This window comes from Pteropus vampyrus, unplaced genomic scaffold (assembly GCF_000151845.1).
Source record: "Pteropus vampyrus isolate Shadow unplaced genomic scaffold, Pvam_2.0 Scaffold135, whole genome shotgun sequence".
NCBI classification, from domain to species: Eukaryota; Metazoa; Chordata; class Mammalia; order Chiroptera; family Pteropodidae; genus Pteropus; species Pteropus vampyrus.
The window spans coordinates 322004-346875 of NW_011888916.1; the positions used below are offsets into that span (position 1 = coordinate 322004).

General features: G+C 46.5%; 1 protein-coding gene across 7 annotated transcripts in view; it reads left to right on the forward strand.

The window, feature by feature from the left end:
• Positions 1-24872, forward strand: part of SZT2 (SZT2, KICSTOR complex subunit) — a 50634-nt gene that overhangs the window by 3687 nt on the left and 22075 nt on the right. For 4 of the 7 annotated variants that reach the window (XR_002782150.1, XM_023534983.1, XM_023534985.1 and 1 more), the window contains exons 2-30: positions 4860-5021; positions 5289-5462; positions 5752-5922; positions 9982-10113; positions 10821-10962; positions 11378-11484; positions 15295-15505; positions 15737-15907; positions 16342-16576; positions 16764-16893; positions 17677-17819; positions 18069-18221; positions 18360-18474; positions 18664-18881; positions 18982-19197; positions 19581-19659; positions 19887-19981; positions 20259-20427; positions 20616-20730; positions 20844-20957; positions 21163-21333; positions 21499-21590; positions 21820-21943; positions 22048-22212; positions 22303-22507; positions 22788-22903; positions 23016-23262; positions 24185-24326; positions 24476-24568. Coding sequence is in view for 6 of the 7 variants with exons in the window: in XM_023534983.1 (XP_023390751.1) it covers positions 4860-5021; positions 5289-5462; positions 5752-5922; positions 9982-10113; positions 10821-10962; positions 11378-11484; positions 15295-15505; positions 15737-15907; positions 16342-16576; positions 16764-16893; positions 17677-17819; positions 18069-18221; positions 18360-18474; positions 18664-18881; positions 18982-19197; positions 19581-19659; positions 19887-19981; positions 20259-20427; positions 20616-20730; positions 20844-20957; positions 21163-21333; positions 21499-21590; positions 21820-21943; positions 22048-22212; positions 22303-22507; positions 22788-22903; positions 23016-23262; positions 24185-24326; positions 24476-24568 (4407 nt within the window). In the remaining variant the exon portion in view is untranslated. Of the gene's footprint in view, positions 1-4859; positions 5022-5288; positions 5463-5751; positions 5923-9981; positions 10114-10820; positions 10963-11377; positions 11485-15294; positions 15506-15736; positions 15908-16164; positions 16255-16341; positions 16577-16763; positions 16894-17676; positions 17820-18068; positions 18222-18359; positions 18475-18663; positions 18882-18981; positions 19198-19580; positions 19660-19886; positions 19982-20258; positions 20428-20615; positions 20731-20843; positions 20958-21162; positions 21334-21498; positions 21591-21819; positions 21944-22047; positions 22213-22302; positions 22508-22787; positions 22904-23015; positions 23263-24184; positions 24327-24475; positions 24569-24872 lie in introns of those variants that run through there. The other 3 variants (XM_023534984.1, XM_011367522.2, XM_023534986.1) reach the window with 2 other exon arrangements.

Genomic DNA, 24872 nt, shown 5'->3' on the forward strand with positions numbered 1-24872 from the left:
TAACCTGAAGAAAGTTTTCTAATAGCATAGTGCTCTTCTATACCCTGCGTCTGGTTTATCCCCCTTTATCTTCTCACTTAGCAAACCCTGCTCAACCTTCGGTGTTACTTTTTCCTAAGACCCTAGCCTGAGTCATGTTACTTGGTTATAAGCTATCTTAGAACCACATTCTTATCCTTTGATGCACATAATCAGTTTCTAATACAATAATTATAGTGATTATTTGATTAATTTTTCCCCCCCGTGGGTAAATTTTGTGAGATCAGAGAATGCTAATTTTTGCTTTCCATTGTATCCTTAGGACCTAGCCCAGTGCTAGCATGTAGCATGCTCTTCATAAATCTGTTGGCTGATAAATGAATGCATTCTTACCTTGCCTTTGTCCTCTTTGGACTTGGATAAGAACTTAATGGCATCCTGATCGAATTAGCAGGGACATTAAGGTAGAAAGAGATTTACAGAAAGACAAAACAGCCATCTAAGCTTCACAATAGACTAATTGAATTTATCCAGTGTAATAGGACTAATTGAATAATTGTATGTGTCCAAAAAAGCCAGCTGTGTGAGGACAGAATGGAGAATGTGTCTTAGCAGCACAACTGAGAAAGTCATAGAGGTTTCCCAAGTCAATAGAATGGTCAAGCTTCTAAAAAAGTAAATAGAACCTAGGAGACTCAGAACCTATGACCTCACCTGAGTATTGTGTTCCATTCTGGCCCCCACATTTTAAGTTGAGAATCAGACCTGCCAGAGTTCATGCATAGGCATATGATATAAGATATAATGAAATTTGAAGCTATGCCTTTTGAGACATACTTAAAGAATCTAGAGATGTTTGTTATGGAGAAGCAAAGACTCAGAGCTATCATAAGATGTTTGATAGACTCAGAGAGGCAACTGATTGATGACTTACTTGTTATTGTTATATTGATATGACCATTTATACTTTCACACACCGTTGAGGTAGGTGCTGGTATTTTATATAAGAGGAACCTAAAACTTAAGCCCATAGTCTCAGCTATCAAATCATACTTTCTTTCAAAACAAACCTATTAAAATCCACACCAGAATACCCTCCCCAGATTCCACAAACAAAAAAAGAAGATAGTACTAGAAAAGAATATCCTAATGAAAATACTAGTAAAACAAAACAAAACAAAAACAAAAAAACCCCAGCTTTTATGGAAGCAAAGGAAAGATCCAAACAAAAGTATAGGCTAGTTGTTCCATAAAGTGGATGAGGAAGGATGTAAGCTCTTGAAAAACAAAGAGCAGATGTTGATAAAAGTGAAAAATTAAGACTAACTGGTAAGAAATTGATGGTGAGAATGATTTCCCTTTCATGCATTTATTCAACAAATACTTGAACACCTAGTGTGTCTTGGCACTGTGCTAGTTGCTAGGGATACAGCAAAGAACAATATATAGACACAGCCCCTACCTCCCTGGAGCTTCTAGGCTTATAGGGAAAACAAACATTAAAAATTGTACAAATTTTTTTTTTATAAACTCTGGTGGGTGCTATGAAGAAGAACCATAAACTGCTTTGTGACTGCCCAGCAGAGGTACCTAACAGTGCAGTGAATCCTGGAAAGGTTCATTTATTAAACCCAGAATTGCCAAAATTTTAGTCCGAGGAGATAGAGTGACCAAGTGTCCTCAATTGTCCTTATGCTGTTGACTCTGACATGTGCTCCCCACCCTTTAACCCTGGCTCAGTATGTGCCAAAACTCCTTTCCTTGGTGTTTCCTTGCGTAGCTGAAACAGGCTGGCATTTGAAAAAAAGTCTTAGGACCAAAGAAGAAAAGGAAAATAGTATCGAGACAAGTGTTAAGATTATCTTACCTTAAGAACAATTGTAATGATTATGATTAGTTTTAACTGTAGAGTTTGCTTTGCTTAGAACGTGTAGTGAATTCACTTGTTCAGCAAAACTGTATTGAGCATCTATGTGTCAGACACTGCACTAGGCTCTGGGGATAGAGTGATAAACAGAAAGGACTGCTAAATTAGGATATCCTTCCTGTTCTGATAATACTCTGAGCCCCAGCCTATCCTTTTTTAGATAAGAACCTTGGCAGGGACCCAGCATAGTCAACTCACAGAGGTTACCAATGTCATACCCACACCAAGTCAGTCAAACCTGAGGGAGAGGTTGCCTGGTTTATGAGAGTATCCCACCCTGAGACCTTGGATCAGAGAAAGAAGGAAAGTAATTGCTGCAGTTTCCTCCTTTATCAGTAGACTCCTTTTCTGTTTTTAGGAGATTGGCAATAAGACTAGAATTTGATGGGACCTTTCGTGGAGGTTGATGGTTAGAAATGATGGTAAATATACACAATTTTTCTAGCTAACTTGGAAATCATTATGCCACTTACTGGTTTCTAATGCTACCTTAGTCATCCTTGACACCTTCCTTTTTGTTACTTTCCTCCTCACTTCCAATCAAACACTAGTTTTTGTCTGTCTTATTCTAAAGATGCCTTAAAATGCAGCTAAGCTCACTTATCTTAAAGGTTAGTTCAAGTCATAACAAGACTTTCTCAATGAAACGCAGTGGTGGTTTTACATCCTAGCACAACTCTCATCGGTGACCAATCTAAAACAGTTCACAGAATGGCTGCTTTGAGTAGCTCTGGTCTAGATCATTATCATTTCCCCTGGTCATTAGGGGATCTTTCTGAATCACATGGTAGCCAGACCGTAAAAATGAGAATATACTACTTCCCTGCTGAAAAAAAGAGTTTGGTAGCTTGATCTGTTAGGATAAAAGACAAAATCCTAGCCAGGGCCTACCTCAGCCCAGTGTATGGAAGCAGTGTAATAGAGAGTAGAATTTCCCTAAGTATTATCTTTAATGGTGTAGAGACATAATGCAAAATGATATTAAATCACATATCATTGTGTAAATTATCTTTTTGTCTTTCTGGTTATGTCAGAATATCCTTTCTGCTTATAAACTATCATGTTCCTTCTTGTGACCACTTTAAATCTTTTCTGGTCTCAAGTCTCTAGTTTTATTAATTTATCTCTCAGTAGATGAGCTTTGCAACTCATCAGGCCTGTGTTTGACCTCTGACCCTATACCTGTTAATCATGTTCAGTCACTTAACTTTTTGAACTTTGGTTTTCTTCTGTTAAATGTTTTGTGCGAAGACTGAACAAGTTTACCTATATAAAGACTCTAGTGTTGTGTTTTCTGGTAGTACATTTAATAGTTAATTTTTATTGTATTCTTACTAAGTGCCAGGCACTGTGCCGAGCACTTCATATGCATGATTTCACTTAATCCACATAACAGCACTATTAGATTGGTATTAGGATTTCTCTGTTTTACAAATGAGAACACTGAGATTTAAAAAGATGTAACTTTCTACAGTCTCAAAGTCTACTATGTGGCTGATTTGGGATTCAAATCTCTGCTGTCTGAATCTGAAATTCTTTCACTTAACCTCTACAGAGGTTATATATTGTATAACCTCTACAAAATATTGAATATATTTAGGTGTTCAATATATATGAGTTCCTTTCCTCTTCTTGCCTTCTACTCTGATCCCTGCCATTTCCCAATATTTGTTTCTATATCTTTTTATGCTTGCCTTTCCTTGTGGAGAAGAAGAAAGACTTTCTTTATCTTTAGCCTTTGCCTCTCTGCTCTCCATATTCTTCTCTGATATTAGGCACCCTATATTATTGTTTTTCCAGAGCTATTTCGATCTATTCTCCATGCATATTTCCCCATCTTGGGGAGGTGGGGGGAAACGTCACTTCCTTTCAACACCACCTTTCTCAACAGGTGTCATTGACTTCTGTTCATTTCTTCTCTACCACTCTCTTCAATCCTCGCAGCCTTACTAGTCGGGGAAAAAGGAGGAGAAATTTGTAATTTGTCTGGAACAGGAAAAGAGTAATCTTTACATCTGAGGCGAGCATAAGGAAGTAAAGGAATGTTACAGATAAGGATTAATCAGGAAAAAACTGTGACGGTATTAGAGTAGTTGACCCTTATTTTCTCTGTGAAACAGTAGGTATGTTTATCGTTTGAGACTATGAGGGTTGAGGGATTGGAAAACCTTCTGAGGGGAATAGGAAAGGTTGCTGACCAAGAAGTAAAAAAATTGGTAAAGGCCTGCCAGAAGTGGCAAGTTTCTTTCTACCAAGTGCAGGCCTGATGTGGGATATGTATGGATAAGGGAAAATATCAACTTCATCCTGAGCCAGGATTTGGCAGGACTTATACAGTGGAAGGACAAAGACGTGAGCAAGGGAATCGATGCTTATCAGGACATTATTGAACCATCTGTCCATGAAGCCATGGAGGGAAAGAACTATAGTGTTGGTAACTGATAAGTGCGGGGGTAGGAGGCTGTGACCCATGGAAGTTTGATTTTGAGGTATTCAGTAGATTCTCCATTCCCTAGTGAAGATTCTTTTAGTTCCTGCTGTTGTCAAGGATTATTAGGAGGAGCTATCTGGCATTATTGAGGGTCTGCTCTATTTTAAACAATTTGCCAAGTACAGGCACACAAAAAGAGAACAAGATGCAATCCCTGCCCTGAAGTTTATAGGAGAAACTCACATAAACATTTTATAATGTATAACGGTCACTTCATCTGTGTAGAGGTCTACAGGGGGAATGGGAGCAGAGAGCTAAGAATTGAAACCTTGGGAACACTTTACATGGATGTGGGGGTAAACTTTTCACCTCTGCTGCCTTGTTTTTCACTTATGGATTGTGAGCTCTTTGGTCAAGTTACTTGCACAGTGATCTGTATATACTAGAAACTCAGTGAATTTTTATAATAATATAATATATTTAAACAATATAATAATTTTATTGATGTCTCTTTGTCCCCAGGTAGAAGAAGCTGGGCAGGTGTTCCTGTTGATGAAAAAGGATTATCGAATCTCTCGAAATGTTCGTCTGGCTTGGTTTCTCAATCACCTGCATCAAACTGTTCAGGCCACACCCCAGGAGATGTTGGTGAGGCCCAGAGACATACAGGATGCAAGGAACTGGGTCAGAAGATCGGTTTTTCTAAGAGGGTACTAGAAGGAAACAGGAGGGGAGACTAACTCTGAGGGGTATGATTGTAAGAGGGGCAAGTGACTTTGCCCACAAGATGATTCCACAGGAGAAATTTTGTTTAATAATCTTCCAGATAGGAAGAGTGTACGAGTGGGTTGTGGCAGGTAGAGCCAATGGTGTGTCATTTTTAGATATAGAAGTCTAGGTCCTGGAAAGAAAAGGGTGACACTTTCCTTTTCTCTTTGTCCAAATTGTCAGCTTCAGTCTGAGCAGGAATTGGAAGTCCTCAGTGTCCTGCCCCCTGGGTGGCAGCCAGATGAACCAGTGGTCCCAAGGCCGTTTCTCCTTGTACCTTCTACCCGGGTCACCTTCCTGGCTTGGCAGTATCGATTTGTCATTGAGCTGGACCTTAGCCCATCTACTGGCATTGTGGTAAGGGCCTGGGGGAGACAGTGAGAAGAAAGGATGGGGTGGGGATGAAGAGGAGAGGGAGAGGCCTGGAAGAAGTGAAAAATCCCAGCCTACCATTGTGGAAAGCAGACAGACAGGCTGCAAAGGAACGGTGGGTGTTTAAAGAAAGATCCCATTCCATCTGCTGCACTATTAGGGGATGTGATCAACATGAAGAGTCACACTGATCCATGGAAGTTGCTTGTTCCTGCCAGCTGCTCTGGGTTGTCTTTACTTACCCTTGAAAGATCTTTCTCTGCATTGCCTTCAGGATGATTCCACAGGGGAAATCTTGTTTGATGAAGTTTTCCATGCCCTCTCCCGCTGCCTAAGTGGGCTGCTTCGGCCTTTCCGAGTACCTGGATCTTGCATCGACTTCCAGCCTGAGATCTACGTAACTATCCAGGCCTACTCCTCAATCATTGGCCTCCAGTCTCACCAGGTATTATTATATCCTTTCTCCAAGTTTGTACCCTCAGGCTTCATTTCTGATAGTCCTCTGACCAAGTCCTTATCCTGTCCTACTGCCTGTGCCCAAAGTCCCCAGCTCTGCTGGCTTCTTAAAGGTTACTGTTTCTTAGTCATCTCCAAGCTTCTCTCCTATTGAAAAGAATCAATTCCATAAGTTTGGGGTCAGTTGGCATTGATTGGCAAACACCTCTCTCACTTTTCCTGTACGTCTCAGGTTCTGGCCACTGGATGTCTGTTTTCTGTTTCCCCTCTCTTCCTTTAGTTCCATCAGAAGGTTTACTGGTGTCCTGACTCATGGCATTACCCCCAGGGGTGGTCTTTAGGAGTAGTTTTATGATTTTTGAAATATAACAAATACCCAGAAACGTAATTTCTTCCAGGGACAGAGGCGGGTCATTTTCTCTGAGGGCCCTGTAAAGTGTCGGGTATAATGCTGACCATACAGATAATTACAGCGCTTATCCAACACCCAAGCAGGCGATCACAAGACACTCCTTTTGGAGAATGGCCAAGTCTGTTACTGGAATATCTGTTTTTGGCTTAGATAAGCATAGCCAGTTTCCCCTCGTCTGCTCTTGATCACCCTCAACTCATTGGTAGGGGCTTACCTTGAAACTGTCTCTGATGGCTACATTGTCACCTTAGCTGTGAAACTGTCTTCGAGAGACAGAGATGCAAGTAAAAGCATCTGAGGGTCTGAAATGTACAAGAAGGCAATTGATGCATACCTGGACCCCAGCCCTCTACCCTGGATTAAAGTGCTCTCTTGTTGCGGAAAAGCTCCAAAGTCAGATCAGCAAAAAACCAAGCAGTAACTCGGAGAAAAGGAGAACTCAAACTTATTATGCACAATAACTCGGAGAAAAGGAGAACTCAAATTTATTACGCACGGTCCCAGAGGAGCTAGTGCTCTGAAGAGTCTGGGCCAAGAGCAAAGTTGCAACATTTCTTATATACAGGCCATTTACATGAGCTGATTGGTAGATTCAAGCTCAGCCCATTAGAAAGCAAAGAGAGTTGCTGTGGTTGCAAGTAATAACATTGGTGGAAGGGCAGGAGTTGTGGGTTACTACTGGTTACAAATTGTTACAGGAAGCGGGGATCTGCCAAGATACATGGTGCTACAAGTGGCAGGGTTGCTATGGGCACAGTTACATGTACAAGTTGAGCAAAGTGCAGGTGAGTTCTTGCATGAGCTCCTGCATGAGCTCCTGCATACAGCAAGCGTATTTACAGAAGCAGAACAAAAAGCTGATTAACTTTTTGATGTAAATTCCTCAGATTTCCTCTTCACTCATAGTGCAGCTGTTAGGACTGCTGGTTGTGGGCTCAATCCTCAGACAGAAGCCAGGCTTTGCAGGTGCTGGTAGCCAAGGCAAGGAAAGCATGGGTATTAGGTAGTCAATTAGCACTTGGTTTGATTTGGCAAACAATTAATGAAGCCTGATCTATGCCAGGCCTGGGCTAGGTCCTGGAGACAGAGATGAATCAGACACAGTCCCTATTCAGATGGGAGGAGTTGAGACCTTAGTGGGGGAGACTGATATTGAAGGAGGTAATTTCAGTTGAATGTGATAAGGGCACTGATAACTTATGACTCAGGTGCTGTGAGAGCACTGAGAGGGAGCATCTAGCCAAACCTGGGGCAGAGACAGGGAAAACTTTTCAATAGAGAGGCATTTGAACTGTGTCTTGAAGGAAGAATTGAGGTTAAACATTCAAAGATGGAGAAATGGACTTTCCAGGCAAAGGGGCCAGCAAAACCAAAGACACAGAGCTGTAAAACTGTGCTCTCAGTCACAAGTTTTCTAGGGAACTACATGTAATTCATTTTGACACAGTAAAGTTTAAATGTGGCCAGGGTGGGGTGTGGTGATAAAGAGGAGACTGGAGAGAAAGATGGGGGACAGAATTATGAAAGGCCTTGAATGTCATGACTAAGAACTTGTACTTTATTCTCTCAGGGAGTTTAGTGTGGTGGCGAAGCATGCTGAACTTAGAATCACATTTTATTTGCTTCTTGACTGTACCACTTACTGGCTGTGTGCCCTGATGCAATTTATTTAATGTCTGTGCATCTGTCTTTTTTCCAAATGGGGATAATTAACAGTACCAATATTATGTGGTGATTGAATTAATACGAGTCAAACACTTAAAACAGTGTCTGCCACATAAAAAAACAAAAACAAAAAAACATGCAGACATTACCTATGAAAACAATTAGCCATAGTTAATAGGGAAAACTTTGAAGGTTTTAAATGGATCATAATAAGATCAGATTTATGCTTTGGAAAGGTTACACTTATTTGTGGCCAGTGAGGAAGATGGATTAGGGAACAAATTCTGGACTGGGGAGAACAGAAGATTAGTACAGCATGGGAGAAGAGATGAGGTCCAAAAAAGGACAGCAGCTATGGAGAGGAGAGGACTTAGTTAAGTCCCCAGGGCCCCTTGTCAGCCCTGGGCCACTTTCCTCACCATCTCTATAGCTCCCTCAAAATGTATCTTAACTGCTCTTTAAAAAAAAAAAAAAATCGTTAAATCACATTTATAATACATGTCCATTGAAGCGGATTTGAAAATACATAAAATAAAAAGAAAAACAAAACTCACTCATAATACATCACCCAGAAATAACTACGATTAACAGTTCACGGAATTTCCTTCTCATCTTTAAGTGTATGTTTATCCTCCCTCATCAGCACTCCTCATCCAAAGAGAGAAGAAACAGGCTCATTCCAGACACAAAGTTTTACATCATGCTTTTTAAATGTATAATCCGGGTGTTTTTCCATGTCTTTGAAAACATGACTTGAATGGCTCCTTGACTTTATCATATCTTATCATTTTGTATTTAGCCAAATTCTTATTGTTGAACCCTTGGGTTGACCAAATTTTCACTCTTCTATGCAGTACAGATAGGAACATCTTTCTCGTCTTTTTATAGCCTCACTCCCTAGTATTCCTCTGATTCTGTTTTGCTTCTCACAGTCCGGCCTGTAGAGTAGTACAGAGTCCCTCTCTCCTCTCATTTGCCTTTGCTCATCCACTTCCCCTAGTTCTGCATAGGGAGTGAAGGAGTGGTGTTGCACAGGAAGGCAGTGGTTGAGGAGAAGTGGGTATGTGAGACAGGTTGTGGGAGTCTGTTAGAGAGAAGAGAGGAAAGATCCTCAGGATCACCAAAGGGGCCACCAGACCTGTATAACATTTTTAGAATGGGGACCCTTACTTACATTGGAAGTAGAAGGAAAGGAACCCCATGGAGAGAGAATGAAGATATTGGAGAGACAAAAGTTCCAAGATTAGATGGAGAGATGAGCTTTAGGGAAAAAGAGGAGGATGAGGAATCTTCTTCAGAGCCTCGAAGGAAGCACATGACCACAGATAGATATAAACATCTAACATACGTTGAGGGTGTTTCCCATGGGCTAGAGAGTAGTACACCCTCAGGGTTAGGATGAATGTGGTATTCCTATTGATCTGAAGAGGAGGGAAATAGTTATCACTGAGGGTAAAGGGAAGGAAGGAGCATTCACTGGGGGAATAAGAAGATTTGGGGCTTAAAAAAGAGAAAAGTTCCAGATGGCCTCTGAGTGCAGTGCTTAGAAAGCAATAAGTAAAAGTGAGTCAGAATGAAAAAGGCATTGCTTGGCTGAGGTGGGGCAGCTTGTAGACAACATCTTAGCTCAAGATAGGAGCTTGAAGATCTTGTGGCGCCCCCATGTGGGGACACGGGGAGACCCAGAGTGGAGTACTGTAAGCAGAAGAAGGTTGTGAACCCAGGTTAAGGTGACTGATGACTTGGTGGCCCTTTGCGCAGGTGAGGATATCGTATACCTGGTCTAAGGACTGACAGAGTATATGATCTGATGAGGGAGGAACTGGCTATGGAATTAGCCAGCCTCAGATCCTGCTTGGGTGGAAAGTCAGGATCACCTAGAAGGAGCTGTGAAGAATAAATAGGGAGACCAAAGGGGTCTCCAGTGTCCCTCTGACCTTTACATCTTAATCTTTCCCTTGTGCTTCTCAGGTGCTGGTCCAGGGCTGCCTTTTGGACCCTTCCCAGCGGGAAATGTTCCTGCAGCAGGTATATGAGCAGCTCTGTCTCTTTGAGGATAAGGTGGCCACCATGCTGCAGCAGCAGTATGACCCCCAGAATCAGGTATGTGGGAGAGAAAGTAGGTAGAGGTGCTGTTAAGGAACAGAAAGGAGAGAGAAGGGACAAACCTAATATAGAGGGAAAATAGAGCAGAAAACAGGGCGAAGAGTCAGAGGCAGAATGAGCCAGGGATAGAAGGGCTAATTGGGAGAGGGCTTGGATACTCTCTCCAAAACACAAATTCTTGTTGGGAGAAAATGTGTAGGCCATTTGCTTGTGTATTTTCAGTCCTAGATCTTCTCTCCAGGTGGATCTGAGAAGGTAATCATGGGTGGCTTTGATCTCTAGTCAGTATTTTGTACTATCAGTGATAAAGCTAATTGGGCTCACTAGGACACACTCTCTCATGCCTTTCGATATCCTAGAAGTAGCCAGGCAAGTGGCAGTTCTATATGTCTGAAGACGTAGCTTTATAATGGAGATGGAAAAATATGAAAAAGGGGCCTTGTTGGCAAAAGGTTGGGAAGCCCTGCTCCAGTTCAATCCCATACTTCATCTGGTGCTGGACTTCCTGCCCATCTGGGATTCAGTGTCTGAACACACATTGGGGGAGAGAGCACAGTCAGGACTCAGCTTTGTAGTCAGGGATTTGGGGTTCTCATAGGATTAGGTCTGTCTGGCTTGGGCAATGCGAGGCTGTAAATTCTGGCTCTGCTATGGCCGGGGCAATGCCATCTGTCCCATTCTGTCTTTTCTGTAACTTCGGCCAGGCAGAGGACCACTCCCCAGACTCAGGGGAGCCTCCAGGCCGGAAAATGGGAGTCTCCATGGTGACAGCTGATCTTGGGCTGGTCAGTATGATTCGTCAGGGCATCTTGGCGCTGCAGTTGCTCCCCTCAAACTCTGGTGCAGGTCAGTAGAAGGAATGTTGGTGGGATTGGGGAAATAGGACTCAAGAAGGGTGTTGGGGGGCATTATCAGAAAAGATAGAGGTTCCAGGGGATCAGTAGGCCTTTGGGAAGAGGATCTGTTTCCTCGTTTGTAAGAGGTAAGTGCGTGTTGGTGTATATCTCAAGTATCGCCAGCTCTGACAACCATCAGAGATCCCAGTGGGAAAAAGTAGAGCTCCAAGGATATCACTTAGGAGGAGACTGGGATCCAGCACTCAAGAGGAAGAAGAAGGAAAGAGAGAAGAAGGGTGTTTAAGGATTATAAAGCACATTGGTTGGCAGACACTGAGGTTTTCGGGGCTGCATCGATTGAATGCCTCCTGTGACTTTGACAGGTCAGTGTCCCTGGATCTGAGTCTGATATTTTCCTGCTCCAGGTATCATTGTGATCACAGATGGGGTGACCAGTGTCCCTGATGTTGCCATCTGTGAGACATTACTGAATCAGCTTCGCAGTGGCACTGTGGCTTGTTCCTTTGTGCAGGTGAGGACTTACAAGGTTGGAGGAGAGGAATTGTGGCATCTCACAAAACGAGATGTGGCTTGTTATTTTATTGCAAGAGATAATTTCCCAGGTAAAGTCAAGAGCATAATTACATGTGTGTGATCGGGAAAGGAGTCATGTCTAGGACAAGGTAGATGGCAGTGATAGGAAAGGACTCCTGTCTTTGTCCACTTTTCCTTAGGATGTGGGAAACAGCATGTTATAGTAAAAAGAATGCAGAATTGAAATCTAGCAGTCCTGCCTCCCCCATTAGTTATTGCTGTTTTGTTTGCAAGGGTCAGAAACCCCAGTTCAAACTAGCTTAGGTAAAGGAGGAAGGAGGTATATTCAGGGAGTTGTGGCCAATTTGGATTTATTAATTGGAGGGCAGGCATAAGCCAGAAAAAGCTGGTTCAGCTGTATTAAGGTGTTTCAACATAATTCTGTGGGTGATGTAGATAAATGCAGGGTAAGTCACTAGTTGGGTTTATGCTTTATAAAGGTCACTCTTGATGCTGGGTAAAGGGCAGGGAAGGAGGGAGGAAGGGAGGCTGTTAATTGCTGTGGTCATCTGAGAATAATGATTACTGCTTAAATTAGGGGAATTAGGGTAAGCGAGAAGGAGATGGGATTGAGAAAATAAAGAGAAAAAGTCGACATGACTTATGATTAGCAAGATGTGAGAGGTGAGGGAGGAAGAAGAGTTAAGGATGTCTCCAAGTTTCTGACTTTGGTGATGACCAGGTAGCTGGCAGAGCAAACAGGAAGAGAAGCAGTTGGGTGTAGTGAGGACAGGATGATGAATTCAGGTTTATGCTTGATGTGCTTGATGTGCTTGATGGGTCGACAGGATAGCAGTTAAGAACATCGCCCTTGGAGTTAGGCACGCCTGGCTGGCCTGAATCCTAGCTCCACTTATTAGCTGTGTGACCCTGGCACATCACTTCTTGAGTAGCTTCATTTGTAAATGGAGATTATAATAGGACCTTATTGGGCGAGAGGATGCATTTAAAGTGCTTAATGTAGTGCATAATTACTTAATAAATGGCTGCTATTCATAGCAGTTAGAAGTTGGATATGCAGATCTGATACTCAGGAGATGTACTAGTTGAGAGAGAGTTAGGATTTGTCAGCCTACAGATGGTAATTGAGAAGAGAAGAGGGTCCCTAAAGAACCTTGGGGAATACTTCTGTTTAAAAGTCCTTCATAAGAAGAGAATTCAGCAAAGAATGAAGGGAAATAATCAGACAAGAACCAGGAGATTCCGATGTCAGAGAATTCACAGTTTGGGGAAAAAAGGAGTAGTTAACAGTATGGGATGTAGCAGAAGGATTATGTAAAATGAGGAATGAAAAGTGCCCTTTGGATTCGGTGATTAGGAGGTCACCGGGATCTTTTTCAGGCCATTTCAGTGAAGAGGTGGTGAGGGAAATGATTAAAGTGGATTGAAGAGCGGATAGACAAGGAAGTAGAGAGAAGTGTTGACACAAGGAATTTGGCTGTTCATATCAAGTGAGGAATTAGAGAGACTGGTAGCCAGAGGGAAGTACAGGAAGGAAGGAGAGGGGTGTTTTTCTGTTTTGTTTTGTTTTTTAAGCTAGAGACTTAAACATGTTTTTTAGGAGCCATGGTGAAGCAAAATTTGAAAATAAGGGAAAGAAAAGGAAGCCTGAGTGAGTAAAAATCTGAGTGAGGACATTGGCTTAAGAAACAGATTGAGGAACTCTTTTAGGAACAGGAGAACGTCACTTCTTTCTTTGAAACTAGAAGAATAGATGTGAAGATGTAGTAGGTAAATTCCAGCAAGGGTCTGTGATTTCTCTTTGAAGTAAAAGGTGAAGATGAGTACTGTGAGGGACAGAGGCTAGGGTTGGGAGGAAGGCACGGTATTGAGGAAAGGATTGAAGGACTAGCTGGGTTGGGTATCATATGTTTGGATGTGGTACCAGCCTACACAACTGTGTGATTTTCTCCATTTGGGATCCAGAGGTATCTCATTTGGGAGCCAGGTATAGAGGTAGTGATTGGATTTGGGGTTTTGGGGTGGAAGCAGAAAAAAGTGAAGAGGACCAGGGAATTGAGACTGGTGCTTTTGAAGTTGCCTGAACAGAATCCAGGGTGGTTTGAGAGAGGAGGGTGAATCGGCTGCTGATAGGACTTGGAGAGAGCAGAAGTTCAAGGCCTAGCAGTCTTAATGAAGTCAAAGAGCAGCAGGAGAAGGAGGATGGAAGGAACCTAAAAAGAGTAAAGTTGTATGTAATCAGTGGGATGTAGCAATTCTAAATGCAGAGATGAAGTACTGTAGTCCTTATCAGCAGTAGATACATTCCAAGATACACAATGGACAACTGAAACAGCAAACAGTACTGAACTCTGTAGATACTGGATACTATGTTTTTTCCTATACATATACACATACATACCTTTTCACTTAAAGGAAGCACATTACCGCTTCTCTTGAACATACCTGAATTGCCGGCATCTCTACTTTTGCACTTTGAGGCTATTATTAAGTAAAATAAGGGTTACTTCAACACAAGCACTGTGGTACCATGATAGTTGATAGTTGATCTGATAAACGGGTGGGGGATGTCAGATACAGATAGGTAGGTAGAGTATACAGTGCGGGTACACTAGACAAAGGGATGATTCATGTCCCAGGCAGAATAGAGCAGGATGGTACTACTCAGAAGGGTACGCAATTTAAAACTTAAGGATCCTTTATTTTTGGAATAGCCCACTTAATATTTTCAGACCATGGTTGACCATGGATAACTGAAACCCCAAAAAAGCAAAGCCACAGATAAGGTGGGACTACTGTAGTCTAGGTCAAGTCAAGTGCCAGCATGTAGCCAGCAGGCAGGTGAGTGAAATAGAGCAAGTTTCTAGAGAGGAGGGAACGGAGAGCCCAGACAATTGAATGAATCATCTAGAGTAGGTCTGCAAACATTTTCTAAAAAGGACCAGCTAGGAAGTACTTTAAGCTTTGTGGGGCATATTGTTGTCACCGTTACTCAGCTCTTGTAGCATGAAAGCAGCCATGGACAATATGAAAATGAAAAGCGAGTAAAGGGAATCAAATATATGGTAGCTGAAGGAAACTGGACTTTGGATGGTAAACACACAATAGAATATACAGATGTCAAATGATAATGTACACCTGAAAATTATATAAGTATATTAACTAATGTTACCCCAGTAAACTTAATTTTAAAAAAAAGAAAGAAAATGAATGGGTATGGCTGTGTTTCAATAAAACTTTATTTATAAAATAGGTAATGGGCTAAATTTGGCCCACAGGTTATATGTAGTTTGCTAATCTCTTACCTACAGCCTTTTTATTCAAAATATGGTCCACAGACCAGCAGCGTTGACATCACCAGGGCACTTGTTAGAAATACAGAATCTTAGGCCCACCCCAGACCTACTGCAGTTTAACAAAATCCCCAGGTGTTTTGTGTGTACCCTAAAGTTTGAGAAGCACTTTGTTAGAGAGACACTCACGTCTCTAAGGATGATGACAGGAAGCCAGTGAACCCCAGTTGCCAAAATCTTTAGTGAATGGGAGCAGGCTAGTATTTGATGTTGAGGAAGACGGATGTAACCATATGGCACAGGCTTCAGACAGAAGGGCTCAGGGAAGGAAAGTTGCAGAGCAGTGGTCTCTCCCAGGAGAACACTGGCCCACTTCCCATTCTGTGGTCCCGGGGATGGGAGCAGCCACCAATCCCAGTTTCTTTCCCTATTGTTGTACTTCCTTCTCTGGTGCCTCTTTTGGAGCAAGGTCTCCAATTGCTCACTTTGTCCAGGTGGGAGGAGTTTACTCTTATGACTGCAGTTTTGGCCACGTACCCAATGTGGAATTGATGAAGTTCATCGCAATGGCTACTTTTGGCTCCTACCTGTCCACTTGTCCTGAGCCTGAGCCAGGCAACCTGGGTCTGACTGTCTACCACCGGGCATTTCTCTTCTACTCCTTTCTGCGCAGCGGGGAAGCCCTGAACCCTGAGTATTACTGTGGTGAGAGGCAGACTGAAGTGGGTGTGGGAACGAGGGAGTATAGGATGGGCTGAGGTGATGCAGCATCTGTCTAGGGTTTGGGTCTCCGGGGGGTGGGGGGGGAATGAAAGTATAACTGGGACTAACTACTCTGGCACTGCTCTCTCCCCATGATATCAGTGTACCCGCTTCCTCCCCCCGTATCTCTGTCAGCTGACAAGTTACCACTGTCCCCTTCCCCATCCTCACTAGGCTCTCAGCACCGCCTATTTAATGAACACCTGGTCTCCGCCAGCAGCAACCCTGCCTTGGCTCTGCGACGGAAGAAGCACACTGAGAAGGAAGTGCCAGCCGACTTGGTCAGCACTGTGTCTGTACGGCTTCGAGAGGGCTACAGTGTCCGAGAGGTCACGCTAGCCAAAGGTAAGGGTCACTAGGTCCTGCTATATCCCACAAGTCTCTCAGACTTTGCATGTGGGAGGACCTGCTGAACAAAGAGGATGCACACAGAAGTGTCACAGTGAAAGATTCTGTTTGCCATTTGAAACAAGTGGGTTCTGAGTTGCCTTTGGGGCTTAGTTCTCTTAGCATTTAGCTGCCCAATTCTATCTCCTTTTGCCCAAGGTGAGTCACCTGAGGGTGGTGTGATATCTTCAACTTGGCTTTGTTTCAGATTACTGCAAAATTCTGTTTGAGTCAGTTGGCAGGCTGTGGGCCTGAAATCTATGGAACCATGCTTGGAACCTTTGGCCAGGCTAGAGTTCCATGAGGTAGGTGGGGGTTCTGTATAGGACTCAGTCCCAGGCCTGGAGTCCTATTCTTGCTTCCCCTAACTAGCCCTCCTCTTCCCCCTGAAGGAGGGTCCCAGCTGGAGGTGAAGCTGGTGCTGCTATGGAAACACAACATGCGCATCGAATATGTAGCTATGGCACCTTGGCCCCTAGAGCCTGAGGGCCCTCGAGTGACACGGGTAGAAGTGACAATGGAAGGCGGCTATGACATTCTGCATGATGTGTCCTGTGCGCTCAGGCAACCCATTCGCTCCCTGTATCGTACCCACGTTATCCGGCGGTTCTGGAACACCCTGCAGAGGTGAGTGAGGTTCCTGCTCAGTCAGGGATACCTCAGTTGTGTGGAGGGCTAGACGTGTAAAGCTGGGAGCTGGAAAGAGTCACCTTGAGCACCAGGCTCACGTCCAGAGCCTCTTGTCCCCTTGGGGCTCCCTTTCTTCATACCCACCAGAGTCAGGTGTGGCTCAGGGTTGGCCCTTGTCCTACAGCATTAACCAGACAGACCAGATGCTAGCCCACCTTCAGTCCTTCTCTTCAGTCCCAGAACATTTCACGCTTCCAGACAGCACCAAGAGTGGAGTGCCACTCTTCTACATCCCTCCTGGCTCCACCACCCCGGTGAGTGACTCTGATGCTCGTTATCCCCATTTCCTGCCCACCCAGACTTGGATTGATACAGCCTCTGAAGCCCAGAACCACCTTCTTTTTCCTTCCTTCTTAAGTCTGAGGTACCTAAATCAGAACTTTAAGCTTTAGCCTTGAGTGCAATTCTCTACCCTCCTTCCAAGCCCCCAGGAGAAGAGAAGTTTCTATAAAGAGAGGTTGTGGCTTTCCTCAACAGACCACAGGGGTCAGAGGTAAAGAGTTGCAGAATGTCTAGGTAGTGTATCCCAGCGGCCTGCAAGCCCCCTAGCCCCCTCTTCACATGGCATACTCTGTCCCCCTTCACCCATTCCCCATCACTGCCAATTACTGTGAACTGTGTACTTTCTGAAGACCATAGCTTCCTTTGTCCTGTGCTTTCTTCATACTCGGCCCTTGGCTGTCATCCTAGCCTTGCCAGCCAAAGAGCTTATACTAGTGAGTAGTGGCCTCATCTGAGATCCTGCCATCACTCAGTGACTTTCCCCCAAAGTCAGTAATAGAAGCATGGCAAGTTCCATCCTTTGCCTGTATTCAGCTTTAAAAGACTATGTAGTCTATCCCTGGGCCCGTTCATCCTAATCTAGCCTTTGTATTGGAGGCAGTTTTTGCCTCTGTGCCAAGCTGGGCTTTGGGTTCCCTCAGCCTTAAACCACTGCCATCTCTGACCCACTGAAGCCTCTAGTCCGGTATGCTGTTTGGAGGTTGTACCCTGGTTCTCCACAAATGCTCCTATAGGGCTGTCCTTCCTGTCCCTAGGTGCTCTCCCTTCAACACAGTGGGTCAGACTCATCCCATGCTCAGTTTGCTGCCTATTGGAAGCCAGTACTGTCCATGGATGCAAATTCATGGCAGCGTTGGTTGCACATGCATCGCCTCGTACTAATCTTGGAACATGACACGTGGGTATCCTCCTTGGGCCATAGTTGGGATGGAGGAGCAGGGGTGAGGGGTCAAAGAGTGATGGGGAAGGGAAGCAGCAGATGAGCATTTACTAACCTTGGCCATGGAAAACTGTGACCATTTCTTAGTCTTCCTGCTCTTCAGCTCCCATATCCTCAGCCAGGGCCTAGAAGAAAGAGGTAGCAGTCTGTTCTTTTCCCCCAAGATGGACTGGAAGGTCTGACCTCAATGTGCACCCCTCTTCCCAGACCAATCCCCAAGCACTTGCACACCCCAGGCAGCAATGGGCGCTACAGCACTGTCCAGTGCAGGATCTCACACTCCTCGCTGACCTCTCTGCTTCGGGACTGGAGCAGCTTCGTGCTAGTCGAGGGTTATTCCTATGTGAAATTGCTCTCCAGGTGAGCAAAGTGATGTTGCCTCACTCCTTCCCAGCCACCTCATGCCATGTCTCTTTTTCTAACCCCAGACCTCATCCCTATTTCCTCCTAGACGTACTCCTAACCTAGAACTGCTCACTGACTCCCATTTCTCCCCAGTTCCCCAGACCAGCCCCCTTCCTCCTTCTACATGGTCCGTATCATCTCCAAGGCTCCATGCATGGTTCTTCGCCTGGGTTTTCCCATCGGCACACCAGCACAGGCTCGGCACAAGGTGAGCTGGGCCCTGACTGACTCCCAGCCCAAGGAACCTGGAGTATAGACTGGCCCCTTCTCAAACCCACAGGGTCAGGGCCAGTAGAGAGAGGAGCTCCCAGATTAAGTAAGGTTCCCACAACTTGTCTGTGGACCCCAGATCTGGAGGAGATAGGAGTGAAAGGAACTGATCACATTTTCCCCTCAGATTGTGTCAGGCTTGCAGGAAGAGATTCTGCGGCTGCGTTTCCCCCACCGGGTGCAAAGCAAGGAGCCAACACCCAAAGTGAAACGAAAAGGGCTAGGTGGTATTGGTGGGGGCAACTCTCCCTCCAAGTCCCCTCCCATGCTGGGACCACAGCAGGCCCTGTCTGACCGGCCCTGCCTTGTGGTCCTACATAAGCCACTGGACAAGCTACTCATCAGGTTGGTACAGAGGGTGGGGTTGGGGCCGAGAGCATGTGGGAGGGCTGTGGCTTAGCTGGGTATGAGTAGCAGTCAGCTGGGAATTGCTCCTGTTTCCCAGGTATGAGAAGCTACCCCTGGACTACCGGGCACCCTTCTTGCTGACACTGGAGCCGCCAGGGCCATTGCCTTTGGTGTCAGGCCGCTCAGCCTCTTCTAGCCTAGCATCACTGTCCCGCTACCTCTACCATCAGCGTTGGCTCTGGAGTGTTCCATCAGGACTGGCCCCCGCACTGCCGCTCAGTGCCATTGCCCAGCTCCTCTCCATCCTCACCGAGTACGTCACCTGAGCTAGGCAGCTTGGGGCAGGGAGAAAGCTAGTGTAGACTCTGGATTTAGATACTGGCAGAAAGCCTAAACTAGACACTGCCCCTCCCTAATCCCCAGTCTCTTTGCTGCTGTTGTTATACAAAATATCCAGTACAGAGCAGCACATGCTACTGCCTTCCCCTCTTCTTCCACTCTACTTACTTTGGTCTCTGGTCCTAATTGGACCTGTTATACCCAAGGGACCTGTAGTCTGAGCAGGGCCACCAGCACACAAGTCTGCTTGGATGGCTACTGGAAGGTGGGTACATGAGTGGCATGGAGGGTAGGAGGATGTATTCTGAGTGTCTCTTACCCATGTCATTCTGCCCTTCCCCCTCTATGGGGCTTCAGAGTCCGACTCTCTGAAGGGTTCCACTTTGCCTGCAGCGGGGAAGGAATCATCAACATGGTGCTGGAACTTCCAATTCAGGTAAGTACCACCTTCCACCAAAGTTCGTCATCATCCCAGGGACATTTGCCTCTGAGTTGGGTTGGAACTGCTGGAAACTGCCTCACAGGGACCCTCTGGGCATAGGAGCCAAGACCTAATGCCAGTCCCAGCACAGTGTGTCAAGGGGACTAAAGTTATGAGGGCCAGAGCTGGGCAGGGTCAGGTCTCTGCCCAGCTTTGCCCAGGATCTCCTGTTCTACCCCCAGAATGAGCCCCTGGGGCAGGCTACAGTGGAAGAGAGGCACACATGTGTTGTCCAGTACATCCTCTTCCCCCCGCATTCCACCTCTACCAAGGACAGGTGAGACCAAGCCCCTCTTGGAGAGCTGCCTCTCTCCACATTCCCCCTCCTCACTACTGTCCTCTGAAATTCTGTCTCCCATACCTGAGGGAGTTGGGGAAGGGGCCGCTGTTTTTAGATGCTTCTTCAGGCAGGCACAGATCCAGTAAGGCCACATGCAGCTTGTGGCTGTCCTTCTTGTGTACGCCATCTTCCTATTCTCCGTGGACTGGATCCTGCCATGTTGTCATGGATTGGACTCTCTTCTCTCCCAGGCTCAGGGCCCTTCTTCCTTTAGCTTCTCAACAGATGATGATAATGATGTGGAGGTGGAGGCCCTGGAGGGAGACTCAGAGCTCAATCTGGTCACCGAGGTGTGGGTGGAGCCACAATATGGGCGAGTGGGACCTGGCGCTGAGAGCTGGAAGCACCTCCGGGACTTGACATATTTTGAGATCCCAAGAGCTGTGAGTGACCTCAGAAGTACCCCCACCCCTTACCAGGTTGGGTGTCATCCCTTTGAGAGTACCACAGCCTGTGGTACTTAATCTCCATGTTCTGAATGTCTGTGACTCTGTGGGCTTCCTTGAGAGCCGGAGGCCAGTGTCTGTGGGCTAGGACAGGCTGACTCCTGACCTTGCTATTCCTTCTGTAGCTCCACCCTCGGGATGCTGCCTGCATAGGCTCCATGCTGAGCTTTGAATACCTGATACAGCTGTGCCAGAGCAAGGAATGGAGTCCCCTACCCCCAGAGCCAAGGGTCTCTGATGGTCAGTGGGGAAGTCACCCCTGGGGTGTAGCAGGGGAGTGGGTGGGAAGAAGGCAACCATAGACAGGAAATCTGGTCTCACTGTGTTTCTTATCTTCCTTACTTCCCTCCTAGGATTGGACCAGGGAGGAGACACTTGTGTCCATGAGATCCCTTTTCATTTTGACCTAATGGGACTGTTGCCTCAGTGCCAGCAGCTCCAAATGTTCTTCTTTCTGCTTTCCAGAGGTGAGTGAACTTCGTACCCACTCACCCCACACCTAGGGAGCCAATTAGCCTGGGCGTATTAGAGCATAGAGAGCAAAAGAGTCTGTGAACCAGCAGATGAGTGATGGGGGCCCGAGGAGGCTTGGAGGCTGAAGGAGGGGCTGTGCTGGTCAGGGCACTGGGCAGCAGGAGGCTCTTGATGCTGAGTGGAGTGTGTGTCGGGCAGAGCCAGAGGGCGTTCCTCTCGCCGAGGGGCCCTGTCCCGCCAACGACATGGTGCTGTGCCTGCTGCACAGCTGCCTGGGGCAGGAGCTGAGTGACCGGGAGATCCCTCTGAGCACCACTGACCAGGCTGCCTTCTTGAGTGAGGTGCTACGGCGGACCTGCCACAGTCCATGTAAGCGCCCCACCTCTTTCCTAATACCAGATTCTGGCCCAAACCCTTTTCTCCCTACCCCACAGGGTGGTTTCTGTCTTTAGGTTTTGGTCTCTTTGCTTCACCTCAGAGCCCTGCCTCTCTTCTGGCCTCGCCCTTTTCTACTCATGTTTACCCCCATTATAGGTCCAGAGGGGCCACCAGTGGGGGGCCATGGGATCCTGAAGGATCAATCAGTCAGCACTCAGGCGACTGGAGACTCGGCTTTTCCTACACTGGTCAGCACTGATCTCCTTGAGCCCTTTTTCATACTGATCTCCTTCCATCATTACACATTTATACCCCAACTTTACATCACTGTGGATACTAAATGCCTCCTGCCAAAGACAGCATTCTGTCATTTCCCTTTGCTCTGGATCTTTTAACATATATCCTCTAAGGTGGAGGAAGGGAGCAGGGGTTGGGTGGTCTCTTATAAATTGCTCTAATTTTTTTTATCTCTTACAGAGTGTAGGCCCTCCTGAAACTCTCAAGCCTCTCATCTCGGGCCAACCCCCTCAGTGGCGCTGCTATGCAAGGCTTATGACCCCCCAGCATGTGTTTTTGACTTTCCTCCCAACTACCTTCTCAGGTACCAACTACAGACCTTCTTCTTTAGCTCCTCAGATACACACCCCAAGCTTCCTCACTGGGCCACCAGGCAGCTATGATTTATGTCTCTTTTTTCCCCTTCAGATGTCCAGCATCTGGCTGCCTATGGCCTAGAAGGACCCTCACAAGAGGAGACAAAGCCTAAATTTGGGGATTGGAGCGGGGCCTCCAGCTTTAAAGATCTGGGAGGAACTGGGGTCAGGGCTACAAAGGCCCAAGTTCCCATCCTCAGTGTCACCCCAGCTGGCGGTAAGGCTGCTGACTCTTAAGTCAGTTAAGCAGGAGCAAGAATGGGAACCGATAGAGGGGATGAACATCACATGACACCTCTTCTCACAGACAGTGCCCACAATCCAGGAGAGCTGAGCCCACCCTTCCGTCGGGACTTACAGGCTTACACTGGGCGTCAGGCTCCACAGACAGAGGGTGCAGATGGGCCCCGGACTCGGTGTCCTGTCTTCATCTATAGCTGTGCCCTGGAAGCTCTGAGGGAGCAAATGGTTGGCATACAGCCCCCTCAGGCGCCCCGAGACGTAATCTTCCGGTGAGTGCCCTCAACGTTGACCTAGGTCCTTGCCCAGCCAAAGCTCAGGTACACACTTAGGGTTATGGACAGACAGGCCGATGGTCAGTAACAGGAACTCAGCTCCTTAGCCATGTCCTGCTGACTCCTTGCTGAGGTTCCTTCAGCAAATTAGTTGAACTTGCTGGGCTGTGAATACATTCATTGGGACCTGTGGACATTCCACTGGTATGTGGGTGGGTGGTGAGTCAAGTGTCACTGAGGGGAGTTGGTCAAGCTTTCTCTTTCCTCCCATTCCTAGGACTCAGTTCCTTGACCAGCCCTCCCCCTCCTCAGCCTGGATGGAGCCTAGGTATAAGGAGGCAGCCAACCATTGTGCCCTGCTACAGGAGCATGCTCAGCGATGCTACGTCCGTGGTGAGTGAGAAGCCACAGGAGAGGGCGTCAGGGAGGAGATACAGGGATTACAAGGGCTAGGACTGGGGAGCCCCTTCCAGAGCTTGATCCTCATGGCCCCTTTCACTTTCAGGGCTGTTCCGGACCTTGCAGCAAGCACAGAGTGTGACCTCCCAGGACCTGCTGATGGCAGTGGATGCCTGTGAGGAGCTACTACAAGAAGTAGACATCACCCCTTTTCTGCTCGCACTCTGTGGACACACTCGGGGTTTGCCTCATGCACCCCCAAGCCCTGGTCCTCTCAGCCCTGGGCCCTTCAGCAGCAGCATTGAGGAGGGCCCCGAGCCTCGGGAACGAGCTGTCCTGGCTTCTGAGTCCAGGTTAGGATTGTCCTGGAGAAATGTAGAAGGGGGCACACAGACAAAGTTCCAATGAACTGGGATCTTTTGACCCCAGGGAATGGCCAGGCAAGGTAGCACTCAAGCACCAGAGAGACACTAGTTCTTGGTTGCTGGCTTCCTGCCTCCTACCCAGACTTCTTTCTCCTATTGAATATGGGGAGCAGTCCCCCTCCTGGCTCTCTCCATCTCTCCTGTTCTGGTTTGGAGTGTTAAGCTGGGTTAGGGGTAGGGAGTTGCCAGTTGCTATCAGTGAAAGTAGAAGCTTGTTCTGAAGGACATTCATACAATAGTAATGATCCCCCGAACTGATCTGTGAGTTTCATAGAGGCAAAAACTATTTTTGCCCACTGCTGAGTGCCCAGCTCATCTGAGGGGCACAGGCAGGTCCCTACTGAAGGGAGGGAGAAAGGCAAGAAGGAGACAGCTGTGTGTCTGGTGTGTGCAGTTTATTAGCATTGGGGAAACAGAAGAGGCAGAGGGGTGAGTGATGCCCAGATGGGAACTCCAGCCTGGTTTCCTCTCTGGAGCTCTAGATTCCCCCACCTTTTATGCCTCCCAAATAAATGAATTTTCTTCCCACCAAACCCTGTTTCTCCACCTGCATTTTTCCATCCATGGTGAATAATATCACCCTCCTCCCAGTGGTCCAGGTCAGAAAACTGGGAGTCATCTTTACCCATTCCTGTTTCATATAAATGTCCAGACTTAATAAACTTGGAGGTTCAAGCCCAAATGGGTTGGTTGGTTCTCCTTGCCTCTCTACTGCCCATGCATTTGTGCTAGGCACCCTTCTTAGAGACAGACAGACAGGTATGTGCTGCTCCCAGTTGGGAAGCAGGCTTCTCTAGGACTCAGTGGTTCTTAACACTTCAACACCCCCCACCCCACCCTGACTACTCAGCATAGAGACAGAGGACCTAAGCGAGCCTGAGTTTCAGAGCACCCGTGTTCCTGGCAATCCAGACCCTGGCCTGGAGATCTCTCTGACAGATGTCTGCCAGCTCAGAGGAGAGGCACATGATGCCCTTCATAACCTCATCCAGGTAGGAAGCTTGGAAAGGGTAGGAGAGGGTTGGAGTCCTGCCTGCTCAAGGAGGCAGTGTTCTCTCCTGGGTTGGGGGTGTGTTCTAGGCTAGCAGGTAGTGTTCTGAGGAGTGGCTGACAATATAGCCTCCTTCTAACTCCCAAACAGGAGAAGTTCCTGGAGATAAGTGGTCTCCACTTCCGCACAGTGCCCTCTAATCCCCACTACTTCTTCTATTGCCCTCCGTGCAGCAGGCGAGAGGTAAGTGGCTTTCTTTCTTACCTCCTTCCTGTAGCCCTAGAGGTCCCACTTGGTCCACCTGGATCCTCTTGACTCTTGGTTTCCTGAGTCCCGAATGTGGCTCTTGTCCTGCCTTAGATCAAGCTGTCTCTTTTTCTCTTTTTTTTTTTTTTTTTTTTTTTTTTTTTTGGTGATGTCGTTGCTGCATCTTCTTTTTTTTCTTCTTTTTCGTTTTCAGAGGCCGAGCTCATGGGAGAAGAAGGTGTGTGGGCAAGTGGCTAGAGGTGGGGAAGGTTGCTACAAGCCAGGATTCAGGAGCCTTTAT